Here is a 12968-nt window from a genome sequence, read left to right on the forward strand (position 1 = left end):
TTGATTCAATATTTTGAAATTGGTAACTAAATATTAAAGATTTTCACAGTGTATATACACACACAACCTTGTCCATGACACTTTGTACCATTACATCTAACATGCTATTATAAAAATAATATAATGAAACAAATGTGACCATGAAAGCATATATGAGATTTGAACCCAGAACAAAAAGTTCATGAGTAAACATTGCAAGGTATTTTGGTTTGGAGCTCTGTTATTCCTGCCATGCTACTGAACAAAAGCTCAAGGTCCCCTACATGCTCTGTCAATAAATTGATCTCAGTTACCTAAAAGGTACTTATTTCATTGATCAAAAAAGGTAAAGTTCAATCATTCCATTGTCCTTCTTGATATATATATTGAAATATAAATATGATGTATGAACATTTTGCAATATAAGTAGAATGATTATTTTACTTACAAGATCCTGTCGGTCTGAAACTGCCAGTCCTTAACCGACCAGATTTTGGGGGTAAACTCCTGTAAAACAAACATACGTGATTTAAGAGATAAAAATTAAGTGTATTTGGTTTTTGGTATATTGTCAATGTATCTAATAAACAATGCTATATTAGCTTTGGTAACAATGGTTCATTTCTAGTGCGAGTATAAAATTTCAGAGGAGTGAGACAACTTTTTGGATCAGCTAATTGACTGCTTAATCAACAGGTCACAAATTCAAATCCAAAGCAGTATTTAATTGTGTAACTGGGGATGAATATCTTATTTTACATTACCTCAATTCACCTAGCTGTTGGTAGAAATAGACACTACGTACATGCATGTGTACATGTGTATATATATATATATATATATATATATATATATATATATATATATATATATATATATATATATATATGTATATATATATATATATATGCATACATATCAGTGCTGATATGACATACGGCATGTCTTGAGCATAATTTTCTTCTTATTTAACCCTTTAGCATTCAAATTATTCTCTCAAAGGTAATGCATATTTATTCACATTGTTTTGAATTAATCATGAAATATCTCGTAGCTTCGAGTGTCTGATGTGATTGTTTATTTTTAGAATGACATTGTAGGGTAGGTGTGAGGGATCAGCTTTGGCCAGTGTGAACATACAGCAGGTAGGATATTTAGGTTAGATATGGCTAGTTAAACATAGGGTTAAACATAGTGGAGAGTGGAGCCCATCTCTTTCCAAAACTGACCATAGGCAATTATGATCAGATATAATTGAGATGGGGTGGGTGGGTGGGTGGGTTGGGGTGAAGAAGGAATTTTGTAAGAGAGAATGAGAGAAGAAATGACTAATATTCAACTAGTACTTTATTTATTTATCTAAAAGAATGGAAAGCAAAAGTTAAACTTGGTGGGACCCGAACTCAGTGTGCAGAAATCCAGAACAAATACTGTTTACTCACTCTACCAATTTGATACTGTGTGTGTGTGTGTGTGCGTGCACATGCGCAATGGAAAAAGAAACTAATTTCTGGCAAGATAATTGTCTCCTTTGCAATGGAATGACCAATGAAACAACACCTTTGGTGTGTGTGTGTGATCATTTAATGTCTGCTTTCCATGCTTGTATGAGTGAGATGGTTTTACAGGAGCTGGCAAAGCAGAAAACTGCACCACACTTTGCTGTCTGTTTTTACAGTTGGATGCCCTTCCTAGCACCAACCACTCTGCCGGATGGATAGAGTGCTTTTTATGTGGCACCAGTACAGTGGACTGAATGCTTTTTACATGGCACCAGCACTGGCAGAGTCACCAAGTAACTTGCAAGACAAAAATCCTTTATATATATATATATACATACACATACACACACAAAGATGTGGGGTGTTGAAAAGTTTCTTGCTTTGGGTAAAAGAAAATACAGGAGGGTCAGTTATTCAATATATCACAACATATCACCTATCAAAGTAGTGTCACTATTTTCAAAAGTTTAATAACAAGGCTTTGAATTATAAGCAATATTTCCATGAATTTAGAACAGCCTAGTAACAAATGCTAAACTACAATCTGTGTGATTTCTATAAACAAAATATGGTTATAAGATAAGGTGGTGAGCTGGCAGAAATGTTAGCATGTTGGGTGAAATGCCTAGTGGTATTTCGTCTGCCGTTGCATTCTGAGTTTGAATTCCACTGAGGTCGACTTTGCCTTTCACCCTTTCGGGGTTGATTAAATAAGTACCAGTTAATCACTGGGGTCGATGTAATCGACTTAATCCCCTTGTCTGTCCTTGTTTGTCCCCTCTATGTTCAGCCCCCCCCCCGCCCCGTGGGCAATAAAGAAATATATAAGATACTGCAATCAAATGTTCTGCCTTCTTCCTACCTGCAGAAAATTGTACAAACCACGTGCTCACAAAACCATTGCAGCTTGCATGGAGATGCAGATGAGAGGCTAGTTTTTTTTTTGTTTTTTAGTAGGCCTTGATCATATTCTGTATCAGCTTATATATATTGATGGTGAATTATTTCCTTGTTTGTTTTAAATTGCTCCTAGCCACCTTGATTATTTTATAATTTTCGCATTACCGCTTTGTTAAACCAGTCACTGATTCCAATGGCATTCTCCATAATATTAACATGGTGAGTTGGCCTCTACCAGCTGTGATACCGGGAGCATTTACTGATGAGCATTAATTTCCTATACAAAATTAGCATGCTAATCTAATGCATCTTGCTCATCAATACAAAGAGACCATGTGCTTTTGTGGCTAAGGAGTCTACGACTGCTATTTCTAGCAATGCTGGTGCTCACTGCACCCTTGTCACTCTTAGTGACACTGAATTATTTCCTTGTTGGTTTTAAATTGCTGTTAGCCATTTTGATTTTATATATATATATATATATAATTTTAAGGTTTTAACTTTACAACTTGTCTCTTTACAATTTATCATTTTTTAATTATAGAATGCTCAAAGATGTCCCTTGGGTAGCGACCACCACAGACTGTTGGTCGGCCCATAACAGGTCCTACCTGAGGATGACAGCACACTGGCTGGACCCCAAGACCCGCACGAGACAACACATCATCCTGGCCTGCTCTTAGTTCTGAGGACATCACACCTTTGGTATTCTTGCCCAGTCTATGGTGGACACCCATTACAAGTTCCATCTGCGAGACAAGGTGACCAGGACCACGATGGACAATGGCAAAAACTTTGTTAAGGCATTTATGCAGTTTGGTACAGAAGTTGAACTCTTGCCAGACATTCCTGAGACAGCTCCTGATCTGGACATGAAGGGCATCAAGGATGTGGATCCCAAGGCTGGGGATGTGGACGAAGTTGAGTATATCTCTGTTGATGCCAGCGGCCTGGGCCTGAACCTGCTAGTGCACATGTAGTGCGCAGCGCATACCTTAAACTTGGTAGCCAGCGTAGATGCCAACAAGACTCTTGACAGTGCTTCGTTGAAGTCAGCCTACAGGAAGGCCATGTCCTAGGCACAGCGGCCGTGGAAGCAGCAGAACCACAACACGGTGGCAGCAGACAGCATTCTGGACGTGTTGAAGAGGAGGCTGGTGGTCCCCAACAGTACAAGATGGAACTCTACCTATGACCTCTGTTGTTGTCCTCAACAACATGCTGGAGAAGAATAGGGGAGCTGTCGACAGAGTGATGACACACCTAAAACTGCAGACCTTCACTGTTTCTGATATTGGCTTCCTGACAGAGGATGCCCAGGGGATGTCTAATGTTGCCAGGTCCTTGGATAAAATCCAGCGGGAGAACCAGGTTTATCTCGGGAGTCTTCTGCCAACTGTAGCGACTACCGTCATGAAGTTGAAGGAGGCCAAATTCAAATATCTCCTGAACTGCAGTCCTCTGGTAGACGTGATACTGGCAAGCATCATAAAAAGGCTTGGGCTCCTCCTAGAAGACCTGGAGAGCCAGCTGGTCGATGCCTTCCAGCCCAAGTTTCTGGCTCAAGCAGTAAAATAACAGTCAGGTTAGCAGAGTAATGAACGCCATGGAAATCGTCATAGAGACAACCCCCATGGAGACCAATGGTCTTTAGTGCCATTTGGGGTTTATGTCTGGCGTGCGGAGCAGTTTTCCGATCCCTTTGATATAATTATGTTCATATAGCAATGTTAAATCTCTGAACGAATAGAATTATGTCGCCCGAAACGTCATACTCTCTCTTTCCTTTCCCGAGCGTCTAATAACACTATCCGTATCACGTCCCCACGTTGTTGTTTTTTGTCTTTTTTTGAACTTATATATATATATATATATATGGTAATCTTCAAGTTTAGGGGGATAAAAAAATAAATAAAAATATTCAAGGGAAATAACTGAACGACTTACCAGTATTATCCGTTTTCTTCTAGCTGTTTATAAATAAATCACACCCTAACCCTAAAGTCAATCAAATCACGTGTGTGATTTATTTATAAACAGAGATGTACGGAGAATACTGGTAAGACGTTCAGTTACTTCCCTTGAATATTTTTTTTTAATCCCCCTAAACTTGAAGATTACCTATATATATATTTGTTTGTGTTTGTCGCCATAACCGCTTGACAACGGGTGCTAGTGTGTTTACGTCCCCGTAACTTAGCGGTTCGGGAAAACAAACCGATAGAATAAGTACTAGGCTTAAAAAGAATATATACATATATATATATATACGCGTGTGCGCGTATCTTTGTCTCTCACCACCGCTTGACAACTAGTGTTGCTGTACTTACAACCTAATAATCTAGCGGCTCGGCAAAAAAAGACCGCTAGAATAAGTACTAGGCTCAATAAATAAATTAACAAATATACACATAAGTACTGGAGTCGATTCGCTCGACGAAAATCCATCAAGTCAGTCGGTGCCCCAGCAGGACCGCAGTTTAATGAATGAAGCAAGTAAAAGGTATATGTGTGTGTGTGTGTTTGTTTGTAAAACTGTCAAATACAGATATTGATCCTTGTTAAACTGTTAAACTCTACGGGCAAAATGCTTTGGACAAAACACAGTAAAAGTCACAGATAGAACATTAGTAAACAGTGAATATGAAAAGCCATACATATCTGCAGCTTTGGGCTATGAGGTGATCCCGTAAACCCTTAAACAAAGTTCTCAGTGTTTAAATAACTTTGATAACGTGTTGCTAGTTGGATGGTAGTCAAGTTGCATGATGGGATAGCTACTAAACAATCTCCGTTGCTAATGATAATAGAGATAACTTTTCACGTCCCAGTCTAGTGCTTTTGTGAGTTATCTCCCTTTAACTACTTGCATTCTTTAAACATATGGCACGGGATTTGAACACAGAATGTAAAGGGTTGGAACAAATACCGCTACGTACTTTTTTTTTCTGGACGCTTTCGGCACATGGTCAATTATTTTGAAGGGTGTCTGTAGTTGTCTTTTGACTTGAGAACTTGATTGGTTCTTTATTATATCTACCCTGAAGAGATGAAAGACAAAGCTAACCATGGAGGCGTTCGAACTCAGAACGTAGAAAACCGAAAGAAACGCCACACGGAATTTTGTCCGACGTTCTAACAGTTCTGCCAAAAGATGATATAAATTCGTCTGCCGCTGGGAGATGGGTGTTTTTTGGTTTTTGACAGTCAGGAGGGTTTCCCTCCCCTACACTTTTTTTTAAATAAAAATTCTTCTTTCTTCTTGAACAACAGGCGACATTTATTAAATTAGTTTTTTTCAAATTTAGGCACAAGCTCTATAGACGGGGAGACACCGTTTCCTCACTAGTCTGATGTGTAATTGCATAAATGTGCATGTATCTTTTTGTGATGGAATATTTACTGATTCCCTTCTCCCACCTTTTCGCCGTTTTTCTACAGTCTATTTTTGTAAAGTGTTTCTTTTTTTTCTTTTACTGCAGTAGATGTGGCAGTGTGGTCAAGAAGCTTGCTCTCAACGATGTCGTCTTAGGTTCAGCCCCTCTGCACAGTACCTTTGGTAATTGATTACTACTATAGCTGCAGGCCGACCGAAGCTTTGTGGGTAGATCTGATCAAAGGAAACTGAAAGAAGGCTGTCACACATATATATGGCTTAACTGGCCAAAGCTTTGAAGTCACTGTCAACAACATTATTGTATAAGAATAATAAATTTGTTCTCTACAAATGTATAGAGTAGCCCATTATATTAATGTAAAATTGCGTTTATTATCACTGAACATTATAACAAACATTAATATGTTTATATATATTCTTTAATTATTTTTTATTTGTTTCAGTCATTTGACTGTGGCCATGCTACAGCAACACCTTAAGGGGCTTTAGTTGAACAAATCAACCCTAGGACTTATTTTTTGTAAGTCTAGCACTTATTCTATTGTTCCTTTTTGCTGAACTGCTAAGTTATGGTGACGTAAACACAACATTGGTCATCAAGTGATGGTGGTAGGAGGGGACAAACACAGACACACACACACACGTATATGGCACCCGTGCTGGTGGCACATACCCCCCCCCCTACACTCTCGGAGTGGTTGACATTAGGAAGGGCATCCAGCCATAGAAACCTTGCCAAATCAGATCAGAACCTGGTGCAGCTCTCCAGCTTGCCAGTTTTCAGTCAAACCGTCCAACCCATGCCAGCATGGAAAACGGACTTTAATGATGATGATCATGATATGACAGGCTTCTTTCAGTTTCCATCTACCAAATCCACTCACAAGGCTTTGGTCAGCTCGTGGCTATAGTGGGACTGAATCAGAAACCATGTGGTTGGGAAGCAAACTTCCACTCAGCTACATCTGTGCCTATATATAATGATGGTATGGTGCAATTAAAATGAGAGGAAGAAAATAATACCGTTCTCCATCTTTTCAGTTTGATGAGATTAAACACCTAGTCTTAATGTAAGAAATCTTCTTTACAGGTACATCAACCCTTTTGTTCCAAAACCTTTCCAGATGACTAATTTTTCCAAACCAGGCTTGGTCCCCTTGGTCAACACTTTCTAAATCACACAAATATTAGATTTACTTAAATGTAGGTGCAAGCATGGTTGTGTGGTAAGAAGTTTGCTTCACAACCACACAGTTCCGGGTTCAATCTTATTGCATGACACATTGAGCAAGTGTCTTCTACTATAGCCTCAAGCCAATCAAAGCCTTGTGAATAGATTTCGTAGACGGAAACTGAAAGAAACTCATCATATGTATATATATATATATATATATATATATATATATATATATTTATATATATGTATATATATATTTTTATATATATATATATATATATATATATATATATATATATATGTGTGTGTGTGTGTGTGTGTGTGTATCAATAATAATAATAATAATATGGACTAGCAGAGATACCCGGCATTATCCGTGTCACATGGAATTGAAGAATTAGCCTTTTTTTATTAATACATTCACTGAAAAACTGGAATATCTATGATTCGAATTTCATCAAAATTACATAGGAAGAATTTTAATGAGGGTTCTTTCCCTCTTTACACACCCCAACAAAAATTCTAATCATGACACATTTATCCCATACTACTCATCTTTATGCCCAGATTCCAAAATTCAAATCTTGTGGAACGTATTGAAAGGTTTTTGCTTTTGAAAAATGGAGCTCATGGAGCTCTTTGTGGGAGTGAAGCCTAGGGCTTTTTTTTATTTTGATAAGCCTGGTACTTATTCCATCAGTTTCTTTTTGTTAAAACAGTAAGCTATGGGGATGTAAATATTTTTTTTCTACCTTGTTTATCACATTTATATGCTTACTCCAGTAGAGTTGCATTTCCTTCGCATTTGTTACACTGTATTTATTATGGTAGTTTTGACTTCAAGAGTCCTTCCTAGCATGAGGCATTTATGTATAGTAATGCCCTTAATATAAATAAATATATTTAAAGAGAATAATTAAAAATGTTTCCCTCCTGAGGTTTTTCACGCTGAATACTTGATAAATTCTTATAAAGATTTTATCCTATTTTTAAATTATATATATATACTTTTAAATTAACATAATAAATTTTTTCTTTAATGTGAACATAAAGGAAAAAAATCCTGTTCCTCTAATTTATGTATTGGCTGGAGGGTCTTTAGTGTTTTAATATATCTTGTTGGAATTTAAAAGTGAACCACCGGACACTTAGTAAACCATTAGCATCTGGTTTACATCGAATTACTGTAACGTGGGTTATCTCCCTTGTGTTTATGTAAAATCTCGTGCTCGTCAAAAATGGTAATAATTCCAAAAAACAAAGAAAATGCAAAAATTCACCCCTTAGGAATCAACAAATCAAAAAATAAATGGCCGATTCAGGGCATATTCGACCATGAGGAATCCATTGGTGCGACTCCCAGATTACTATCTTGTAAGGTGTGGACACTTAGTAAACCATTAGCATCTGGTTTACGTCGAATTACTGTAACGTAGGTTATCTCCCTTGTGTTTATTAAAATCTCGTACTTGATTCAAAAGAAAAAAAAAAAAGAAAATGCAAAAATTCACCCCTTACGAAGCAAAAATCGAAAAATATTGGCTGATTCCAGGCATTTTCGATCATGAGGAATCCATTGGTGCGACTCCCAGATTGCTATCTTGTAAGGTGTGGATTTCTATAGATGCAACACACACACACACACTCGCAAACTCAGCTTTACAATATGTACTGATTACTACAATGTAGCCTTAGCAGTACTTTTAATTCCTTTTCATATACATGCAGCTTCAAATAGACTGACACATGTTTTTGCTACATTGATTAGTAACTGTTGCAATTGCAACATTACTATAATACCATTGAATAACCTATTTTGAATATCTAACTGTGAGCAAACTGGTAAACATTTGGAAAATCCTAATTACCATTGTGTGTGTGTGTATGTGTGGGAGAGAGTGAATCTTTGTGTCTGTGTTTGTTTCCTACCACCGCTTGACAGCTGGTGTTGGTGTGTTTACATTCCTGTGAGTTAGCAGTTCAGTAAAAGAGACTGATAGAATAAGTGCCAAGTTTAAAAAAAGGTACTGGAATTGATTCATTCGACTAAAAATTCTTCAAGGCAGTGCCCCAACATAGCCACAATCTATATATTGAAACAAATAAAAAATAAGAGATAACTAAACAAAATAGAGGCATCTGTACATTAATATAAATAATGCATATTTATATTAATATTGTAATATGCAAGGTTCTAGATACCTAGTCTGGTGGCCACAGAAATTTGAACTTCCTGCTCGTAAATTAGAGCACATTATTTGAGATTCTGAACCATCAGTGTCGGGTAAGTTGAAACACAGGAAGGTATTTTCCAAGTAGAGGTGACATTCAATAAATTTGGCTTCAGTACTTGATAAGTACATGTATTTAGTGCTTGACTAGTACTTTCGTTTTATTGATCCTGGATGTATTGATTTAAGTTTTGTAAAGGGTCTTGAATGAATACCTCAAAACATTTTGCTCAAAGCTTTACTGCTTTTGTCATTCTCAAGGCTTCAAATTTAATAGGAAGGGATATAGACTCTTTAATCAAACCAGTTCTCCTCTAGTATGTATTTTATCAACCCCCAGCATGATGTAAACACAGAACCATTGATACAAATAGGCAAAGGGAGAAATTTCGATTATCCCCACATGGTGAGTTGTAATGCAAAAAATATATATATAAAATAAAAGAAGGAAAATGCACATACTTTACATAGTTCTAGTATATTTTTGTTAATATATTTTATATTGTGTTTGTCGACTGGTTTCACTTTTGCTAATCATGACATTGAAATTATTGTAATTTCATATTTTCTTAGGAAGATTTTAGTCCACATTGTCTTTGCAGAAAAGTCTGTGAATGAATGATTCAACAAGTAGAAAAATCTAAGGGGAGGTAATTGGTGATCGTTATTATTGGGGACAGGAGAGGTAATTGCTCATCATTCAGGGGGGGGGGGAATGAATAAATATACACAAAAACTTAAAAGCTAAAGTAGTGAGATGAAATATGGACAGTGATGGGTATGTGATCATGAATTAAAACACACACACACACACACACACACACACACACAAACACACACACACACACACACACACACACACACATACACACACACACACACACAAACACACACACACACACACACATACACACACACACACACACACAAACACACACACACACACACACACACACACACACACACATATACTTCTATTGACTAATTTTTATTCTCGCTGGACCACTGGTGGTAAATAAAATTTCTAAAATTTTTTTTTGCTGCCCTATGATTTATTAATATATATATACATATATATATATATATATATATATATTTGTTCGCTCTACTAATTATGATATGTTGCCATTCTTACCTGGCAGTAATTAATAAACTTCTTTTCCTTTTACTCAAAATATTTAAAGTTTTGTTCTAAAATCATGAATCGAAACAAAGATTGTTGCATTTTGGAAGAGCATAGCCTCTGAAAGAAACTTTGCAAGACAGAATGAAGTTTATTCCTTTTCCTCCTATACTACCCTCACACCCAGAAGTTGATAGTGGCTCCTACTCCAATCAAGAATTCATGAGGCTCCTTCTTGGATCTCTTGTCCCCAGGTCCCCAAGTACTGGTGATCCCTACTACTATCTCATAGGTTCTGTAAAAGAGATATCCTTGTCATTCGCTAATAGACCAGCGAAAAGGCTATGAGCTGGCAGAATTATTAGCACATCAGACAAAATGCTTAGTGGCATTTCATTCGTCCTAACATTCTGAGTTCAAATTCCACTGAAGTTGACTTCATCTTTCATTCTTTCGGGGCTGATAAAATAAGTATCAGTCGAGCACAAGGGTCAATGTAATCACTTACCCCAAATTTCTGGCCTTTTACCAAAATTTAAAACCAATATTAGACAAGTGAAAAGCTTACAATACTAAGGGTTCTGTTTACAGGTTACAAACATCAGGGGTCTTATAAACAGTTGCTGTGATTGGGGATCAGTAAATAGGTTGTTACATAAGAGGATCATTGGTTGTCATATTAGGGGATGAGTGAACAGCTTACTGTATTAAAAAATCAGTAAACACATTGTTATTATATTAAGAGATAAATGACAAGAAGGTGGCAGACTGGCAGAAATGTTAGCATGCCGGGCGAAATGCTTAGCGGCATTTTATCTGTCTTTACATTCTGAGTTCAAATTCCACTGTGGTCGACTTTACTTTTCATCCTTTTGGGGTCGATTGTGGTCGACTTTACCTTTCATCCTTTTGGGGTCGATAAATTAAGTACTAGTTGCATACTGAGGTCGATCTAATCGACTGGCCCCCTACCCCAAAATTTCGGGCCTTGTGCCTAGAGTAGAAAAGAAGTGATAAATGACAAGGTTGCTGTTGATATAAATATTTAAACTATGTTCTGACCATATAAGAGTCAGAGTAAGAAAAGGCTGGGAAAAGTCCAGGGATCTATTGCTTCTGCTGGTAACAAAGGGTTTCTCACTCAGTGTCAGAGGTAGATTTTATGAGGCTTATGAATGAACTGCAATACTTTTCTCTCCAAGTGATCACCAGATGAGGCAAAAAAAACTATTTGACTTTCTTGCCACAGCTTGTACATTGTGTCTCGAACTAGCGCTGCTCATCTGCAGCATTATCAAGCTAGAGAATCCTGAAAGTTGTCCTGAGTCCCTGGAATCATCTGTTTTGCTGATTATTGTTGATAAACAGATGTGTGTGTGTGTGAGTTGATTCTGGGACTGTCATGGGTAATCGGCAATCATGATACTTTCTGAATGGCACACCTATTGAAAAGCTATTTTTAGGAGTGTAGCCAATCTGATGATGAGTCATGTCTTGGCCTGATTCGCGAAAAAATGCCTTTCTAGAAGAAGGGACAGTGCACATGGTCTTTGCAAGCTTTTCAAGACCAGTGAGGATGATGCTGTAATTACTCTGCTTAATCTATTGCAGATCAACATTCCCAAGGAAGCCATGAGCAGAAAGAAATGGCGGCGAGCTGGCAGAATCGTTAGCATGCCGGGTCAAATGCTTAGCGGTATTTCACCTACCTTTACGTTCTGAGTTCAAATTCCGCCGAGGTCGACTTTGCCTTTCATCCTTCCAGGGTCAATTAAATAAGTACCAGTTACGCTCTGGGGGTCGATGTAATCGATTTAATCCCTTTGTCTGTCCTTGTTTGTCCCCTCTATGTTTAGCTCCCTGTGGGCAATAAAGAAGCATGAACAGAAAGAAGATGACAGAAGGTCAATGTTCCAGAGGAGAAGAACCAGGTATATTGGTTATAACAGAGCTGGTGGAGTTAGATCTGTCAAAGCAACAAGGTTGATGAGAGGTGGAGAGACATGTGGGTCAGGTTTGCCTGAGTGGAGGAAGTACAAGACCAATAAGCTAAGGAACAGAGACCATTAGAGAATGCCGGAGATACTCTTGCCAACCAAGTAGCCCACTGTAGTGTGCAAAGGTTGACTTACTACGAGCCACGTTACCTGACTGCTAGAGAAGTGTGAGCACTTGACAACATTCCAGATGCTAATAATAATAATAATAATAATAATAATAATAACAATCATCATCATCATCATCATCATCACTCTATTCAACACATCTTATTCATAAATAGATCTGCGCACATGCGCACAAGCCTTCATCATTAGCACAGTTATGTATAATTCCTGGGTCTGTTTGAAAGCAGATATAGAGAAGAAACATTGATGGAAATGGTTATTGTATGATGCTGTAGACATATAAACATATATTCGGCTCATAGTGAGGAACTGAGGAATTTTGGTTGTCTTAATCACTTTCGGTGAGTTAGTAGACAACATACACCAGCTAGCGTCTCTTAGCACAAATATTTACCAACTAACTGATAGGTGTGTACTAAAAATACACTTCTAAAAATACGTTGCCAACAACATATTTCGTGTGAAGAACATGCATACATATATACATACATTCATACATACATACATTTGTGTGTGTGCTTGTGTGTATGCTT

The 12968-nt window shown here is 37.4% G+C and overlaps 1 protein-coding gene and 1 pseudogene across 6 annotated transcripts in view; one reads left to right on the plus strand and one right to left on the minus strand.

The window, feature by feature from the left end:
- LOC106880036 (intraflagellar transport protein 74 homolog) overlaps positions 1-12470 on the minus strand; it is a 108934-nt gene extending 96464 nt beyond the window's left edge. For 3 of the 6 annotated variants that reach the window (XR_016242933.1, XM_089356776.1, XM_089356775.1), the window contains exons 1-2: positions 5039-5194; positions 428-486 (exon numbers count right to left, since the gene is read on the minus strand). Coding sequence is in view for 2 of the 6 variants with exons in the window: in XM_089356776.1 (XP_089212902.1) it covers positions 428-486; positions 5039-5040 (61 nt within the window). In the remaining 4 variants the exon portion in view is untranslated. Of the gene's footprint in view, positions 1-427; positions 487-5038; positions 5198-12018 lie in introns of those variants that run through there. The other 3 variants (XR_016242935.1, XR_016242934.1, XM_089356777.1) reach the window with 3 other exon arrangements.
- LOC149134496 (uncharacterized) lies at positions 3104-3959 on the plus strand (annotated as a pseudogene).
- Positions 12471-12968: the final 498 nt, after the last annotated feature.

Source organism: Octopus bimaculoides, chromosome 8, assembly GCF_046866305.1.
Source record: "Octopus bimaculoides isolate indiv1 chromosome 8, ASM4686630v1, whole genome shotgun sequence".
Taxonomy (NCBI): domain Eukaryota; kingdom Metazoa; phylum Mollusca; class Cephalopoda; order Octopoda; family Octopodidae; genus Octopus; species Octopus bimaculoides.